The following is a 19,706-nucleotide window of genomic DNA, read 5'->3' as shown; positions in this document are numbered from 1 at the left end:
GATAAAACTGTCCTTATGAACTGTAAATTTGAAGCATGATGTCTTATGAGTTATTTATTGAGTGTGCTCGTGAAAGAAATGTGCCAAATTACTATCACTAAACTACAAAAACTACAAAAACTACAAGGAAATGCTGCATGACTCCTTTTATAACAGCAGAGGGAGACATGAGCTAAGTACATCTCTCTTTTGTTCTTCCAAACCACCTTTCTTATAAATATGGAGGGGGAGGATGGTCAAACAGAAGGCATGACAGATTAATACATCATTTCCATGTCAATTTAACTGTTGTAAGAGGCATAAAGTTGTAAAGATGATTTATGTATGCAGGAGTAGTTTTGTTTATCATCATCTATCCGTGTGTAAGCGTTTATCTGTTTAGCTCATCTCTCTTGATTAACAAACAATCTGCCCATGCCCGTGGCTTTGCTCCAAAAGAGAGAACATGCCCTGCAGAGCAGATACAAGTGAAATCTCCTGTCAGTGTGAACTAAAACAGACGTGGTTTAATGACGTGACGACCTAGGGTCCAGTGATGTGTCATGGCCAAATCATCGGCTAATGAACCGCTAGTTGTTTATATTTCACTGTATGATTCAATGGCTGGATGAGCTCCCTGTGTGTGTGTGTGTGTGTGTGTGTGTGTGTGTGTGTGTGTGTGTGTGTGTGTGTGTGTGTGTGTGTGAGGGTAGAAGCAGAAACCGAGGGAGTACTTGGCTCATTATTAAATAACAAAGTTCAGCTGTAGGTCCAATCAAAACAACCTTAGGGAAGCATCAGCTTAACCAGAGTCATGAGACCAAATTCACCCACACACATGCAGCCGTATACACACACACACACACACTCCAATCCACGCACACCCTCATTCACACACACACACACACACACACACAGAGCTGTACAGATAAGTGTGTATAAAGGCACTCAGGTCCGTTCACGAGACTAGTCAACAGACTTTTTGACCTTTCTTTATCTCTTTATAACATTTACAAGTTCTCTAATATAATATTCTCAATCTATAGCTCTATTCAACTTTACACTATAAATAAGAAAAGACTATATTTTCTAAATGTATGTGGGCTTGCTGACTAGCTAACCCACTTAGGCCTGATGTATAGTGCGCTTGCCATTGGGTTTGGCACACTCCCTGGCCAAAGTTCAACCAACAGTGCACTGTGTTTTGGAAAACACTTTGCTAGACACACCAGAAAAAAAAAACGCTGAATCGTAGAACAAGCCATTGGAAATAATGGGTTTCAGAGTGCAGTGCTGCTGTTGCTACACATTATGTATTTTGTCTCTGACATTATGTCCATAGAGGCTGCTGAACCTGGTTACATCAGCCCGCTTTCCCAGCTCCAGTTCTGGCACGACACTGACTCTGCTCCTGTCAGCATTCGCCCACGCACTGGAACTGAATACCTCCTCTTCCTGGTGACTCAAAACACTTACACTCCCCTGGAGCTCACAGTCTGGGCAGCCCGGCTAACAAAACTGAACTAACATGAGCTAACAGCAGCTACAGTTCGCAGAAGTTTACTTCACTTTTCCATCAGGAATGATACAGAGCAGTCAGAGGACAACAGAGAGAAAACCAGAAAACATTTTCTCCATTAAAATAGTTTTAACAAAATCGGTGAAACAGTTGGTGGTGTGTGACTTAAAAGTGTGCCGTAAAGCGTTAACGTACATGATTATACGTCAGTGTGGCATCAAAGGATTTAAAATCTGTTCGTTTTATAGAAATGTTACACAATGTTGGTTTAAACAAAGTTGATTTGAGTTAATGTGGTAACATTTACAGGTTATAATAATGCTATATATTAACTTCAATACAGAAAATTTTAATAAGTCAGGAACAAAATAAAAAGTTTGGTCAAAATCAGCGTGTGTCAGGTAAGCAAACTAAATTAAACTATCCTGCCCTGATGTTTTGGTAATGACCACAGCATAGTTAAACACACACACACACACACACACATAAAGGTCACATGTAACACACACATGGTGCGGTGCAACTTGAGGACAAAATGTCCTGCGTCTCGCTGCCTCTATAAACGAAGGCTTCCTTATGTTTCAGAGACCACTGGGGATATATTTTTCTGCTCCTTGCTTTTTCCTCTCATCTCCTTTGTAGGATACTGCGGGAGGCTGGTTTGGGTTTCTCTGATGTGTGTGTGTGTGTGTGTGTGTGTGTGTGTGGGAGAGGGGGAGAGAAGGGAGGGGGAGACTGAAACAGTCAGAGGGATGTCGTTCTTACAGTCTCTCCATTTTGGGATCAGGACAGGAAGTGGGCTCAACAGAGGAAACATGACCTCCCTCCCCCTCTCTCTCCTCTCTCCCTCCTCCCTCCCTCTATCCTCTTACTTTTTCTTGTATTCCCTCTTCCTCCCTTTGTCTGCCCCCCCCCTCTCTCCCCAGTCTGTGCCTACCCATTCACAGGGTCATTTTCTGTTTTCTTCTTTGCTTCCAGTGATCCTGTAGGCTGTCACACGTGTCCGTGCGGCGTGTGTGTGCACGCACGTTTAAACCTTAAATTACACTCCACTCACTTCCTTTGTAAATAAATCTATGTTAACCAGTGATTTCTAAAACAACGCTAAAAAACTCTGCTCTAGTTGTTTTCTGGGCTCCCTCCCTCTCTCTTGAGACTTGCAGTCTGTTATGTATCAGCTCCTCTGATTAAAAGCCAAAGCAAAGGTCAGACTCTGCTGGGTAACGGAGATATCGCCTGACTTCAGCTTTACTCTTATGCCCAGCGGTCTGATAGCTCTCGCTGATGAGCCTCATATTACATTATGTGGAATAAAAGCCTATGGTTATCCTTCAGGCCGTACATCAGTATGACATTACCTATCAGGAGCCTCGGCTCTCTGCTCTCTGGCTTTGCATGAGGGCTTCTCTTGTTCATAAAACTGCTCCAGGACATAAAAAAAAACATTTATTTTTCCGTCCTCATTCATTTTTGACAAATCCTTGTCTCTGATTCGCCCCCTTGCTTGCTAATCTTTTTTTTTTTTTTTTTACCACTTTTCACTTTCTTGAGGTCTTGATCTCTTACTTTGCCATATACACACTCCAACACACACAGGCGCCCACACTGAGAAAATAAAGAAACAGCATGTCAGCAAACGGCAGTGTATTTCACCACAGAGCACAGAGCCAAGACACTGGGAAACAAAAAACAAGCAGAAGACCTCGATCTTTTCATCTCCGGCCTCCATCCTGCTCGCCTTTATAAGTCTGCCGTCTGTTTATTTGTTTCATTGCCTTTTTTTTTTTCTTCCCCCAGACGTTTTCCTTTCTGGTTGTTTTCTCTCGGACACATCCAGTGCAATGACGAAACTTGACAACAACAACAAAAAAAACAAAAACGTGTGTGAGTGGAAAAGGTAGGTTAGTTAACGACAAATGTTGCAGCAATGTTACAGTTACAGTGATGCTGTTAGACAGAGTGGTGTTTGTATTGTAAGATTAGACACAGTGTCAGTCAAATACTTACAGTATTCTATGTACAAAACGTATGAACATGCACAAAAAAAAAAAGTCACAAGTCGCTATGCAAACACACACAAATGCGTACAAATTACACAGTTTAATACAGTATTATAATACGACGTGTGGAAGTGCTCATGATTAGCCTATTCCCATCAAGGCCATGTGGACTTCAGGGTGGGAGGAGTAGCCCAGCTGTGTCTTACTGCTGTGTACCAAAACATGCAAATGTTGGGAATCGAATCGACATTTTTCATTTTACAGATTCTCCACGTGAAAACAAAAAAGATTCGGGGAATCCCAGGAACGGATGCGGGTTCGAATTTTAAGGATGTTTCTGGTCAGTTGGCAGTTATGAGGACACCTCAGACATGAACAGTCTAACCACCATCATAAATCAGTGCGAAAGATATATTAAACCGTAAGTAACCATAGCAACAGTTTTTTTTGTTTATGCTACATAACCAGATAACTCCAACTGGTGAAATAGGGTTTACAACCACAAGGGATTATTTGTTTAATCTGGCTTGGTTTGGTCACTTGCTTCATTTTTAATGTTTTCTTTTTGGTAGACTTCCCACCCCGACTGCTACAAAAGCCCAAAATGGCCACTGGCAACATGGGAATAAGTTCACTTACAGTTCAACCCTGTCATTCTCTGCTTTTCCCTTCACGTTTACAAGACAAAAGAACAGGAATGAGTAGTAACCGTACACCAAAACCTTTTCTTGTAAAAGGGGATACTTAGAATATGCCTCAAGTTTAAGTTTAAGCTGTTGTGGTGCTTCCACTGGGATGTTGGTGGGAAACAGAAGAAGGCATCGGGATAGAGATTAACCATAATTCATGCAAAACCGGGAGCTGTGTGTTTCTGTGTGAGCGTTTCTGAACTGCTAAGAGTCTCTAATTTGACGGTCTACTGTTTCTGCTGAAGAGGGAGGAGACGAACAATCTGTCTATTGTGCTGGAGAGGAGAGGAGAGGAGAGGAGAGGAGAGGAGAGGAGAAGAGAGGAGAGGAGAGATAACACTACTTTTCTGCAGCTGTTCATCTCTTGTATGATGGCGGGAGCAGCAGAGGAGAGGTTAAGATAGAGAGTGAAGACAGCACAGGAGAGAAGAGGGAGCATGAAGAGATTATTCCCTCTGCTAAAGTTCACTGACAGGAACACTTGTGCAACCATATCACATAACATAGCATATGACCAGTATGGGCCCAACACCCTCTCTCTTCTGTTTTCTATTCTTTTGCTCACACAGCTACATTTAAACCGGCAGCAGTGTGACGTGGTTTAGTGACAGGGTTGTCATTAGTCATATATACATCTGAGAAAAAAACACTTTCAGTGCTCATGTCATGTAGTTGGTGCTTTTCTCTATTTTTTTTTCTTATTTTTTTCTTCTTTTAAACATTTGAGAGGAGAAGGTCACTGTCTTTCCAGCATACACACATTTATACAGGTTAAATGCAGGCTCTTGTCCTCTATGACCCTCTTAAAGGGTTTCCACAGGTGTCGACGTAGGCCGACAGGTCCAGAGTCACTAGGGGCTCCACAGATTCAGAGTTCAGTCAAATCCACATTGTGGGTCAACTGGCTGCTCCACAGGTCAGTGTTAATATGCACTTGCGAGCTGTAGTGTCCTCCAGGTCTGGATTTCATGGCTGGTTTCACAGTTTACAGTCAGAGAAGCCGTCGTCTGCGGCATGAAGGTCACTGCAGCATGATATCTTTGAGGTTTTCCTGCAGGATGGTGTCCTTGACAGCGTGGAAGACGAAACGAATATTCTCTGTGTCTATCGCAGTGGTGAAGTGGTGGAAGAGCGGCTTCCCCCGGTTTCTCCTCTTACGGCTGAACGACTGCACCAAGAACGCCTGGGAGGAGTGGAGCAGAGACACTTTAGTATCTGATTTGACTCTGATTTCATGTAACTGAGAATGGCTGTCTCCGTAAACGAGGTTGGGGGATTAGACTAAACCAGACAAAATCGATTTCTCGGCTAATCGGGTTTCTAATCTGCTTTTTCCCATGTACGCATGTGCATGCAGGCTGAGAACAAAGGATTAAAAGTAGCGATACATCCTCATATTCTGAATATTTCAATTTAAATTAGTTTCCAGAGCGGAATACATTTGCACTGGAAGGAAAAGCTTTATTTTCTGCTCTCATTGCACTGTCAATCACCAACAACCCCCAATATATATATATATATATTTATATGTTTTATAAGTCAGGACTACATTTAGTATCAGTAGGAAATAGATACCATGCGTTCAACTGTGTATCTTAAAAAGGTGACACAACATCAAGGCATTTAATGTTTAACATGTTATTAAAATATCTTTGCTGGCACTCGATCATAGTCCTCCCACTGAAAAGTGTTAAAAAATCACAAGAATGTCAAGGCAATGACACAATTCAACACAGGTGTAGCCTTCAGACCACACCTGAAGGGGGTATAAACTCTCAGACAGCCACAAAGGGAAAGTAAAGGCAAATAATAGAGTAGCTATACAGAGCATGAATATAAGAATATTGCTGAATTATGAATCAAGGTTCAAAGTCATTGTAAGACAGTTTTAAAAGTAAAACTATCATTAAAGGCATGCTGGAACTAAAACATCCAAACAACCATCGTCTCTTTGTTTCCTCGGCCTTGAGTGTCTCATCAGAGTAGGTCATATTCCAAAATATGTTTCCCAAAAAGAGATGAGCGAAAAACACCAGCAATGATATTTTAACAAAATGTGAAACTCTACAGGCTACTTTGTACTTTGTACATAAGTACGTTGGTGCATGAAAGCGTACTGGGATTCATCTTTAGTACGAGAAAATAACAACAACAAAACAGGTTGTAACAGAAAATATTTGAAAAACAGAGAGCTGGTGCATCAAAATGCTAACGCATTGCGTGTACCTGTACATCCTCCAGTCTACGTGGGTCTCCTCTGAACTCGGGGAAGTTCTTGCGGATGTCCACGGTGCGAATCTTTTCCACTAGCAGGTCTGTTTTGTTGAGGAAGAGGATGATGGACACGTTGAGGAAGAGCTTGTTGTTGACGATCGTCTCGAAGATATTCATACTCTCCACCAGACGGTTTGTCCTTCGATCTTCCATCAAGACCTGAAATCACACACACACACACACACACACACACACACACACACACACACACACACAATTAGCCTTTTAGTTTATTTGGGTTTTATCTGTGCACCAATTAAGGATTCAGTCGTCATCATATGACTGTTGATTTGAACCGCAGCCACGACTGAGGGAACAATCAGGTTTCCACAACCGAACACAAAGAGAGCTTTGTGTAAATCTTAAATGGTGCGTCTCTCTGATGTTTCTCGTCCTTTCCATAATTATAAAAGTCAAGAGAATAATGATCAGGCTGTCTGACTGATTTATCTCGTGATCAGAAATGTTACCTGATCGTACTCCGACGATGAAACCATGAAGAGTATTGATGTGATCCCGTCGAAACACTGAAACCACTTCTGTCTCTGGGACCTCTGCCCTCCGACATCCACCATCTTGAAGGGAATCTTCTTGATGACGAAATCATGCTCGACGATGCCTTTAGTTGCCTTCCTTGCAAACAAAATGTCCTGCTTGCTTGGGATATAGTTCTGGAAAAAAGGGGGAGGTTTTTTTTTTTTCTTATAAAAGAGGTGAAGAAATACAAAGTGTACTCAAGATTAAACTAGTCATTGTGACTCACCAGCTGACCAATGCGATCCAAGTTATCCAGGAAGTATTTGACTGACTCACTCTGCAGACAGGAAGAAAGAAAAAAAATCCATTACCGGCACAAAATGCATGAGTTAGACGTAAACCACACTTGAAGACCCAAAATAGACATTAGCACTCTTCATGGGAACTGTTTCATTTCTTGTTTCATCTTCCCCAATCAGCAAAAAAGGACAGAAACCATGTGACCAACAGTAATTATATCAGTCACACTGTATTATTCGTAACATACTCAGCTACTTATGAAGGAACTTTTATGGACCAACAGTGCAGTACTCTGAACTGACGTAACTCAAGTGACATAAGTGGATCATAACTGGATCATTGTGTTTATATGACCCATGTTTTTATTACTGTGTTGTCTCATAATCACATCTGGTGTTTGTGCTGCCACACAGAAACTAACATGACTCTGTAAAGTGCTATAAAGATTCATTAAAGCTGCACGAGGCACACAAAGTGAGGGACGAGCTGGTGAACACAGCAGAGCATCTAGCAGCTAAAGAACCAGATATTTCCTTCAGGAGATGGTGGAGACCAAATCGGAAGTAAAAGGAGGATAAATATTTGATGGAACATTCTTAAACTTTTCACACCTCCGAAAATATTTAGCTCTCCAAGTACCACCCTTAAAATACAGAAGTGCCGACACTACTCAGCTGACAAACAGCTGATAAATCCGTCTCCTGAAAACAATAGATTAATTTATTGCCTTGTGTCTTCAGATAACTCCTTATCTCACCAATTACACATTAAAGTTAAAGTTCACGCAGGAGGCAGGTTTAATCCCTGTAAGAAGATTATTTATTGTTGACTGCTCTTGAATCCTGAACACAGTTAATTTGTTGGAAAAGGGATAATACTGATCAGCACTCCTCACCCAAATAGTTCCTGCACTATACGATTTGTGTGTGAACGTGACTACATATCAGGCTGATACTGAAACAAAATATTACAGGAAATGTAAAAACCTTTTTTTATAAATACCTTCCTACGATCTCATAGTTAATTTTGATTCAAATGTTGTAGTATTTTGATAGTATAATCTTTTTTTTTTTTTTTGGCATTTCCCAAGCTTCCTGAGGAAAAGATAGACAGGAAATTAAGGGGGGAGAGAGGGAATGACATGCAGCAAAGGACCCAGACTGGAATCTAACCATAGTTTGAGAACCAGTAGACTAGATGTTGGTCTTCATCCGCTTTACCACCCCTCAACAGTTACACCAGTACAAACCTAAAATATCTCTGTTTGATTGGCGTTATTACTGAGGGAACAATGTTACACCACACACGGCAACAATTTGGTGAAATAAAATCATGAATACACCATCAGACGAAGAACTCTGTCTGCTAGAGTTCAGCTCTCGTTATTTCCAGAAAGTGTATTAACTTCATCAAAATGCACATCAGAAATGACTAATTGTAGAAAGTCCTGAAAAAAAAAGATATGATGTATTTTTATTCAATATGTGGAAATATGACCTCTATCAACTGTGGACTCGCTGCAACCTTTGAACTGGCTTCAAACTTGACCAGTACTAACATTCAGGCACTATGTCATCATATAAGAAATGTGTGTCTTGTCTTGTTACCTACTATGTGTACTGTATTACTACATTTTAATGCGAATAAGTTGTATTGTTCTCATAAATTGGAAAACCTTAAAATAAAGTGTTCTAAAAAAACCCAACACAGATTATTTTAGTCAGATATAATCAGAGATGAGCAGTGGATTGTGTAGATTATGTGTAAGTTGCATCACAAGGCGACCACTGAAAGAATTTTTGGTGACTTTACAAAGACTATAACAAAATCTGACGTCCATCAAAAAGAGCTGCAAACAAAGACGTTAAATTTGGATGGGATGGTTGAGATGGTAGAATCGTGAACCACAAAGACTGCGAGCTGCGAAAAGAAAGCTAGAAGTGAGTGAATGTCTCTGAACCAAAACCTAATGAAGTGAATCATGAAATAATCATATTTCTTCCAGTATGTGATGTAAACAGTGTAAACCGCTTTCCTAAAAAACAAACATGTTTACCATAATCTGGGAGTGACAAGTTACAGTGACTGAACATCACACATCTTATGATTTTATCTCCTGACTGTCTATTATATAAATTATAAACAAAGACTATAATTAGCACAAATATTGTCATGGGGGTCAACGGTGTGTTTTCACTGAGGTGTAACTCCTTTACAAATTATATACACTTTAGTTTACTGCTGATTGTTTTTGAATACACACAGCACAGTTTGAATGTATTTTGCCGTTTCTCCTGTTCGATATCGCAATCAATTAGCTAACTTGAGACGTGCAATCCATCACGGCGAACATAAAGTCTGCATTCATTTTCTGTCAGCGCTACGCTATTCTTGAGCGGTAATGTGGTTTAACTGCAGGCTGATCTTCGCTGTAATGGATTGCACAGCTCAAGGAAGTTTTAAGAGGCTGCTGCTTATTGATTTTCATACTGTTCAGAGATGAATGGAAACCAGTGGGTGTCTGGAGCAGCAGCGAAGGTACATTAAGTTTGCTAAAGAGCAGCAGCACAGTTCGCAAAATGGTTTTCAAAGGTGTTACAGTGATTTAAAGCAAATGAGCTGAAACCTTTCAGTCTTTAATACAACACACACTGTACAAAGAACATAAAAATCACAACTTTCATGCGGTTAGCTTCTTCTTTACACGTATGATTTCTGACAGTAGTTTAAAAGTGAATCTCCCTCTTAAACACACACACACACACATTCAACAGGAAACAGCTGTGTGTGTGAAAACAGTGGAGAGAGACATGGGGGAGGGAGGGATTAGCGAGTCAGACAGAACCCAGATACAAAGTCATTTTAGCACTCCCATCACACACACCAAACTACAATATAGCCTTATTCCTCTTTGAACCCGCGCTGACAACCTTTCCCGAATGTTCACACTGATTAAAGACATCAATGACTACTATTAAATTCATCTCTCATGTCCTGGCGTAACAGCCAGGAAACGTGACCCCCTATGCGGGTGAGATGTGACCCCGTGACCCCGCCGCTGACCTACAGTGTCACAGCAATAGGAAACACAAAGCCGGGGACTCTGATTGGTTCAGCTGGACATGAGCAGGAGGAGAGGCTGGTCGGAGGGAAAAGCAGGGAGAGGGGAATTCCCAGAGATGAAGGGATACGCAAACACAGACAGAGACACAGACACACACGTGAAAACGCACACGTGAACACACCCACACACATACACATTAACACAAAGATCATTTCCACTTTAACTACCAACAGCAAAAATCAGACAGCCTGATCGTTGACGCAGTGGAGGCATCAAATTCATTTTATTATGCCAAGGATGAGATTTAGTCCCTTGTAATGTAGAACTATGACTTGTAAAATATAAATCTGTGTGTGTGTGGGTGTGTGTGTGTGTGTGTGTGTCTGGATTTGTTTGTGAGTGTGTGTGGTTGAGTAAGGCTCGAGGAATGTCTCCATTCATGGCGTGTATGGGCAGATTAAGGGCTTTATTACAGCAAAGACCTGAATAAGCTCACATACTGCAGTATGTATGTGTGTGTGTGTGTGTGTGTGTGTGTGTGTGGCCACCGGTATATGGGTGCCACTTGTGTGTGTGACTGGGTGCACCAATGTGGTTTAACAAACGTTGATTAGTTAAATAATCTTCCAGTCTATAAAATTACAGAAAATAGTTTGTCCATCCAACAGTCCAAAAACTGCAGTTCCTCAAACGTCCACTTGAGGCTGGCTACAGAACAAGTCATTCTTGATAAGCCCCCATGTTAAAATGTCCAACTTCACAGCAGAAAATGTTTACAGCCTGGTACAAAAACGGCTTTTGTATCTATAGCTAATTTCCTCGTTCATGACAACGTTCATGGTGTCATTACAGGTGACTTGTTGATCCACATCTTTGCCGATTTTTAGATTAGCCAGGAGGCAGCAGAAGCAGGACTGCTAAGATGGCAGCGGCTAAGTGATTTAACACTATGGTAGACGGGCTGTACTTATATAGCAGCTTTCTAGTCTTCTGACCAAAGATCGAGGTGCTTTTTACACTACATCTCATTCACCCATTCATACACTGATGGCAAAGGCTACCATGTCAGGTGCCAAATGCTCATCAGCTTGGGAGCTAACCATTCATACACTTTCACACACTGATGGTCCAATCTGGGGTTCAGTATCTTGCTCAACGACACCATCACGACGATCAAACCACCGATCATTCGTGATGATTCGTGGACGACACGCTCCACCTCCTGAGCCACAGCTGCCCAATATACTATACTAAACATATACATATACTAAACTATACATATACTAAACATAGTTATGTGTTGTATATTAAAGGTCCAGTGTGTAGAATTTAGTGGCATCTAGTGGTGAAGTTGCAGATAGCAACCAACTGAATACCCATCACCTCTACCACTAGGTTCAAGTATGAAGGAGATACTACAGTGGACGTAAAACTTGTAAAACAGGCGAAAAGTCCTATGTAGAGCCAGTGTTACTTATTCTAATGTAACTTAAACATAACAATTCTCATTTTCAGGTGATTATACACTAATGAAAACATAGTTATGAATATGATATTCAATTGTTGTCAATAGATCCTCTTAAATGTTACACACTGGACCTTTAACTATAAGAGTGAATATTAATGCTTTAATTGGAAACATTTACTATCAAATGGATAGATCTGGTTTATTACAACGCAGGTCTTTATTGTCATCGTTTTGGCCATCAGTGATGATAACATTACTAAGCAGGTTAATTGTTGAAACCTGGAAACCCAACAACATGATAAAAGAAGTCCAAAAGTTCAAAAAGCAGGAGAAGTCGAACAACCAGAACAGTTTTTTTTTTTTTAAAGTATATTTTTTTGGCCTTTGTTATGACTCAGGCTTGTAAACATCCATCAGTTTATGGTCCGACTTCCTGGTTCAACTTTGACCGAGTGTAGTTGTGCAAGCGCAGTTTTTCTGCTCAATTATAACCAACATGTACTCTCACTTCCCATTTTACCTCCAAATAAACTTAAGATCATCCGGCAATACTGCTGTTGTACTGATGTTATAGTGATGTTAAAATGGATGGAAATAATGGCAAAAACTATGGAAATAAGTTGTAATAAACCAGAACTATTCTTTAAATCTCAAACCAAAAGAGTGTCAGTACATATGATATTACTCTTTAGTTGTTATGGGTACAATGCTCAGGCCATTGCACACATAAGGACGCCAGGAAAGAAGAACCCAAACCCAGACTCGAGGGCATACAGAGAACAATTTTTCCACTTCGAGATAAAGTTACATAGTGTACATACAGTATGGCCAACATTAACTCACGGTGTACTGAAGCAGCAGAGACTTCCAGCCTGAAATCTCATATAGTCAACCACATGGGTTAACGTATATGTGCCTGTGCATGTGTTTCATCTTTTATAGCCTCTTTGTGGGGCTTCAGATTTCCCTATACAGTTCACGAAACCTCGTATATACAGGATGTCTGTGCTGTTGAAGACAACAGCAACAGTTTACCATCACAGCACGATATACTGCCTTGTTTTTGTCAAGCAGGAGAGGTTTTGGTGTTTATATTCTATATCAAACTGCGTGTTATCTGGGTGTGGTGGGAACAGAGACGGCTGCAAGTAAACAAAATCATTGCATGTGCTCGCTCTTAGTTTATCGCACTATCTCTCTCGTCTTCTTCTTCACCACTGTGTTTCTCTCTCTCTCTTTCCCTCTCCATCCCCTCTTCTCTACTTTCCACTCATTTTCTCTCTCCCTCCTCTCTCTGTTTCCTCCCCTGTCCCTGTCAGCCTGTGGCCCAGCTCCAGCAGTGCCTGGGAAAAGCTGACTGTGGTATCCCCGGAAAACCTCTCAGAGAGTGTAGAGAAGGGGGAGGTGAAGAGCGTCTAACTCAGCACATTTACTCCACAGTAGACATTTGGGGTTTTTCTTACTTTGTAAGGATAGTGCTGATGTTATCCTATATTTTTACTCACTGTCAACAAAACCAACCATGCTTTAGCCGAGTGGCTCTTAAACGTTTTCTGGCCCAAAAAAACTTCATGCCCTCCCACCCAACATTAACAATGATAGGGGAAGCAAATAGTAAAAACAGATCCAAGTTGAAATTTAGTGAAATAAAGGTCAGCACGATAGCATCAGCAATCTCTTGTTTGTTTGTCTTCCCTACATGAATCATATTCATTACCAGCCGCAACAGTGTGAGTCTGTCTGTATCATCGTGGCAAAATGTGCTCCTGGAAACACTGTGGATGTGTCTGTGGATGGATTTTGTCGACGTGATAGTGACGCAGCTTTGCAAGGTCATAAAACTGTACAGATGTCTAGCACTTGAGATCAGAATAAAGACCGAGTTTGAAGATGGGTGTACTCTGACCCATGAGTGCCTGTGTAATAATGCAGTAAAGACTGTAGTGAGAACTAATGGGTCAAAATGTCAACATGTTGGCAGGCCTTGCGGCTGGTATGATCCCATTGCAAGACGGTTTCTTTTTCCACACATCCCCCTTGCAGTGGCTCTAAGCCCCCCCTGGTTTGAGAACCACTTGTGTTAGGCAATGTCTCAAGACTTTCCACTTTCCCTACCCTGTCTGTGACTCTCAACCCCCCCAAAACCCATTTGTTCCGAAGCTGTAAATCTTTATAAAGCGTTACACATATATACAGCATACTTGGAAAAACTGATTTCCTAAAACAGCTGGGCACTTTAGTTTGCAGCATATAGGAGCAAAACAGCAGCAAATTATAGTGCATTTTTGGGGACTATTTTCAGCCACAGAGCCCCGTGGGAGCTGTGGCGGTCCTGACTATGGATCGTGCTAACTTTGCACTCGCCATCTCCATTGTAGAGATTCAGGAAACACAAACAATGGCAAAACAATATATATCAGGACAAACAGCGCAAGCCTCCTAATGTTTTCCAAATAAAGTTAAATTTTACATGAATCCAAACAAAAGCAAACACAGGAAGTAGTCCCTGGGTAAGCTATTCTGCTAGATAACTGCTAACTCTTCTCTTTCTCTCCGAAACTCCTGAGAGAAATATCTGGCTCTTAATTAGCTGCTAATGTTCACCAGCTAGTTTGTAACTTTGAGGCAAATAGTGTAGATCAGGGATGTCCAAAGTACGGCCAGGGGGGCCAATCATGGCCCATGTTCAGATTTCATGCGGCCCAAAGCTTAATTTTTATAATATATTATTTATGGCCTGCTAGGATTGTCAGATACTGTATGGCTGGAATATTTGGCTTTTTCGGTCGACATCACGAAGCATTTGAACCTCTAAGGACATAACTGCTGCTGTTATATATCTGTAGATGTGACACAAAATATAACTTTCTGAATGATTTTGATAAAGAGAAGAGCAAGAGTGACACGTTTTAAACTTAAATGTTAATAGACTTTGCATTACTCATAATAAGTCATGTTTAAAATGAACATGAGGTTCAGATTTGTATCAACTTCATGCAAGTTTAACACTTTCCATACAATTTATTCTTTGTTATCTAACTTCAGATGTGAAAGAAAGGAAGAACTGGTTTTTAGATTTGGTCACGCCGGCTTAGATTTGGTTACGTTGTCATTTTTGAAGAAAAAAAAACAAAGATAATTGTGACAATGAAATAAAATTGTTACAGAACATTTGTATGCTACTTTTATTGGTAATCTTTTCATTTTTAAAATGTTAGTATTGGCCCCCGAGCATCTTCACATTGTCAAATCTGGCCCTCTTTAAAATAAGTTCGGACACTAACTAACTGCTAACTTTTTGCTCTCTCTTTTGGTTCTGAGAAAAATATCCGGCTCCTAATTTGCCGCTATATGCTCCCTATGTTCACCAGCTAGTTGCTAACTTTGAAGCAGGTAGTGTACAGTTAGTTTTTAGGACATAGTTGTGGACAGTAAAGTAAACTTCTGTGAACTAATGCTGCCGTTAGCTAATGTTAGCTCAGTCTGTTAGCCGTGCTCCCTGGGCTGTGTTTGTGTTTGGACCACAGGCATTTTGGAGGAGACTGTCTTGCCCAGACTAATGCTGACGGGGAGCGAAGCCAGTGTCATGCCAGAACCTGAGCTGGGCAAGTTCCCAATGTAATTGGGCTCAGAAGCCTCTATAGATAGTGATAGAGGTGAAAAGACCAAAGGAGATGACGGAGAAAGCTACGAAGAGCAAAATGGGAGACAGTGACTGAGCAGGAAGTCGCCAGATGTGAGTAAATCTTGGACTGATTTTTAGTAGTTCTTGCTGTTGGACTAGTGTGTAATGTAAGCTGGCTGTTATGTCTTGTGTTGTTGTACTCGCTTGCATGCATTTTTGGGGAGATCTATGACAGCGAAATAAGTTACGTCAGGATTTGGATACACAGACAATAATTGCAGAATTTGTTGACATTAAGAAAAACATACAATATCACCAGCTTTATCCTTTAACCAAGAATAATGTCTGCAGCCTGTGCAGCTTTATCATACAGTGACTCCAGATAAGACAAGGCAGTCCGACTCGAAGCTGTGCACTGTCTCACACACACTTACATGTTAAGTGAGAGGGAGAGAGAAGTGGCTTCTGTCTGACTCCAGATTGTTTTGTCACTGATAAATGAGTAACAAGGTAAAAGGTCAAACTTACAGCTCTGAACAGAAAGTAGAGCTGGCGTGTCATGTCCAGTGAAGTGCAAATAAACTAGCAGCTACAGCCAAAACTGCACTGACAACAAGACCAGCTGGCGATGCCGACGCTGTGAGACATTTGCTGTGTTGACAATATGGTTTGGTTAGTGATCATTCATTACATTATGCTGAACGATTAAGTGTCATTAACAATCTGTCTTGCCCTTCACAGCATGTTTGTAGACACTTATAGAGTTACTTGTAATACCAAGTGGTTCTCCAGCTGCTCTGGTGTTCTTTAGACTACAATAAGACACTGCTTTAAACACATCTCCACTTGTTTGGCTCCCTCAGGCAACAGACAAAGAGATGAACTGAGAGATCTGGGGGAAAAAGGATAGTTTCACTGGAGATGGTCTAAACACAGCAGCAAAAGAGCTGCCAGGTATCTTTTGTTACTCTTTCTACACATGGACATTTTATATGGCATACTTAAACATTTCAGTATTACTTTAAACGTGCATTTATTGATTTGTGGCCACTGTGGGATGCAGCGATTACATTTTCTTTTAACTATTTACCGCAGTTAAAGCGCTCGGTCAACGAACAAGCCGTGAGTTCAGAGTTGGTCTTTCAGTACAAGTTAAACCAGCAACAACAAAGCAGGAAAAGGAACATTGTACAAAAAATGCTGTTGTGGAATAAATAAATGCATTATAATCGTAAAACAGATTTTGGTCAATAAATAATAGTACCATTAAAATAATCCCTAATTGTAACAAGCTGTAAAGTCAATATTGACATATGACTTAATGAAGTTGATATGCAGAATGTGTTAGCAAACAGTGGCTTACATACACGTCAAGCACACATGACAACATTATCATTAATTTGGAGTCGTGTTTGCTGTCAACTGATGAATGAAAGCCCAATATTCACTCTTCTTTTAGCTCTGTTTGGGTTTCCACCAAGCAACTTTTGTGACTGTAAGTGAAGCTAATGCAGAAGTACCAAAAACTGCAGTTCCTCAAACAACCACTTGAGGCTGGCTACAGATCTCCGTAAGTCCACATATTAAAATGTCAAAGTGAACAGGAGAAATAAACATGTTTACAGCCTGGTAGAAAAAACAGTTTTAGTTTCTATAGGTCTCTCTATATTTTTAGGTTAGCCAGGAGGCAGAACAGCCAACATGGTGGAGGCCAGAGCCATCACACTCCAAACTTCAAAATGGCTCTCCAGAAAGTTATGGGCGATGTCACTAATACAACATCCTTTCTTTATACTGTCAGTGGTTTTCACCAACTGCTGAGAGATATACCTTCTTCTTTGCTGACTTTGTCTGTTGTTTGGTGCAGGGTAGGCAGTATACAGTGGGCTTTTTTTTTAAAGATTTTTTTTTTTATTGATAGTACAGCTGAAGATAGACAGGAACGGGGCAGAGAGGGGGAATGACACACAATAAATGGCCATCCAATGCGGGATTCGAACCGGGGCCAGCTGCAGCAAGGACTGAAGCCTCTTACACATGGGGTGGCCGCTTAACCCACTACGCCACCGACCGCTCAATTCAGTGGGCTTTTAAAGCCTGGTGGTCAAAGTAAACCCAAACAGTGATAAAAAAAAATCTCTATTCTCTGTGGGTGTTACTACTAGTGACATACACATAGTAATTTGATCCTTTGTTAACATAAAAAGAAGATTTGGATGTCAAAATATCCTTGTCTAACCTTGACCTAAATTACAAATTGGTACTACAGCATCCTTACATTCATACATACCAAATATATCCTATCTGGTATTAAATTTAAGTTTTGTCCACCAAAAAATGAAACTCATCTCTGAAGAGGAAGTGACACATTATAACTGAAGGAAGAAGAAGTGGTCAATGTACAAAGCACTGAATTCTTCCTGTACCGTCACTACCTCCATCACCACGACTCAATGAGAAAAACAGCAAACTAAGAGGACACCAGTGTCACCTCATGATGTCTTTTCATGTTAATTTTGAGGCTTTAAAGTCATCAAATCCAGCTTTAGAGTTATGAAATTTCTAATAAAAATACTGCCTTTTTCCCATCTAATCCATGTGACTATATACAGGGGAAATAGCGCAGTGTAGTGTGGCAGATGAAACTCCACAGGGCTCCGCTTCACCGGCTCCATTTCCAGCCAAGAGAAAAAATAATTACATCTTTGGAAAGTCTCCAAATAAAATGAGAGAGGTAAGTTACACAATAAATAACTTCTTCCACAGTTCTCCTTCACTGTGACTTCTTTCTTTAGTTGACAGGTAAAAACACCTCTGATATTATCCAGTTACTTCCTCTTGTTAGTGTGTCACTTATTATTATCTTTGTGGCTCCTGGCTGTGCTAAATCAGTTATAAAGTATGCAGATATCCTTAACTCTAGACTGCTAACGTCACCAAAAAGATGTGGAAATATTTATGGAACTGAAAAACATCTCCACTGCACGACAAAACAAACTACATATTTGGCCAAAATCGTGGCATAACCTGTATCTGACTTTCTGGCATCTGTTTTATATCTATCTAAAAAATGTCAAAGAAGTGTGTAATTTCCAAGAAAACAGCTTTTTACCTCCAAAATAGATAAGCCAAAACACAGCATCTATACTGGCTGCCCAGTAACTATATCTATCTTGGTAATCTGTTTTAACTTGACAGTTAAGAAGAGAGAGAGGAAGAGATATCAAGCGAAGGCCAAACTGCAGTCTCTGTGTCTATGAAGTGAAGCCAATGCAGATGTCCCAAAAACTGCAGTTCCTAAATCGGCCACTTGAGGCTGGCTACAGAACGAGTCCATCTCTTTAAGACTTACATCAGAAATAAACATGTTTACAGTCTGGTACAAAAAACAGTTTTGGCCTCTATGGCTAATTTCAACTGTACTGAGGCTGAATTTCTATATAACTCACCCGTTCAAATTATATTAAGGCTTAAAGTTATGCATAATCAACAGTGTGGCCACTTTGATTGACATGTGGGTGCTGTTACTGGTGGTTTGTTTGGGCACCCAGGCATTATTCAGCCAGCCTCAGGTCCGATGATACACGTCATTGCTGATTTTCAGATTAGCTGGGACCCAGAAGAGGCCAGGCCAGAGCCACATATTTTGTGCTTCAAAATAACGTACGGGTGTTTCACACATGCCGTCCATTCTTTATACTGTCAGCTAGCTCTGTAAATAAAAAATATCCTTTAATGAGCTGAAATATTAAATAAAGCAGCAATACATTCATGACAGAGAAGAAGAACAAACTCCAGCTAAAAGTAGCTGGCTTGGCATATGTCTGTAGCTGCCATAACATTTCTAGACTCTAGTGAATGTTTGTTTATGCCTTGATCTTGTGACATCCTTCCTGCCTCCTGCCCTTTTGTTTATTTGACTTGACCTTCAGGTCCTAATGCAACCCCCCCTCCCCCCTTTCCTGTCCTTACTTACCTACCCTACAGTACCTTCCCTTGTTTGATCACAACTGTTTTACTGTATAAAAGGGCTCTGTTTGATTTTGATATGGGTCACTTGCACAGATGCGCTCTGTCCCCAGTGTGCCAGCATGCTTCAATAAATAAAAATGATGTTTTTGGTTTGGAGTGAGACGCTGGGCTGTAGTTCCGGGATGTTATTTGGCATGTGCTTCACTACATTTAACCAGAAATTGCTATTTTCCATCACACTGACACAGACATGGGAAACATTTTCACACGGATAAATAAGTGGAGTTCTGATCGGTCACAGGTCAGTCACTGGACACTAAATGTGAAGTCAGCCAGTGA

General features: G+C 40.7%; 1 protein-coding gene across 1 annotated transcript in view; it reads right to left on the bottom strand.

Moving 5' to 3' along the window:
- Nucleotides 1-3,127: 3,127 nt before the first annotated feature.
- Nucleotides 3,128-19,706, bottom strand: part of gna12a (guanine nucleotide binding protein (G protein) alpha 12a) — a 25,910-nt gene continuing 9,331 nt past the window's right edge. The window contains exons 3-6 of the mRNA XM_019269815.2: nucleotides 7,225-7,275; nucleotides 6,932-7,132; nucleotides 6,414-6,620; nucleotides 3,128-5,370 (exon numbers count right to left, since the gene is read on the bottom strand). Coding sequence (XP_019125360.1) covers nucleotides 5,209-5,370; nucleotides 6,414-6,620; nucleotides 6,932-7,132; nucleotides 7,225-7,275 — 621 coding nt within the window. The 3' untranslated portion in view covers nucleotides 3,128-5,208. The remainder of the gene's footprint in view (nucleotides 5,371-6,413; nucleotides 6,621-6,931; nucleotides 7,133-7,224; nucleotides 7,276-19,706) is intronic.

Source organism: Larimichthys crocea, chromosome X (assembly GCF_000972845.2).
Source record: "Larimichthys crocea isolate SSNF chromosome X, L_crocea_2.0, whole genome shotgun sequence".
NCBI lineage: Eukaryota > Metazoa > Chordata > Actinopteri > Sciaenidae > Larimichthys > Larimichthys crocea.
This window is presented reverse-complemented; position numbering and strand designations above follow the sequence as displayed.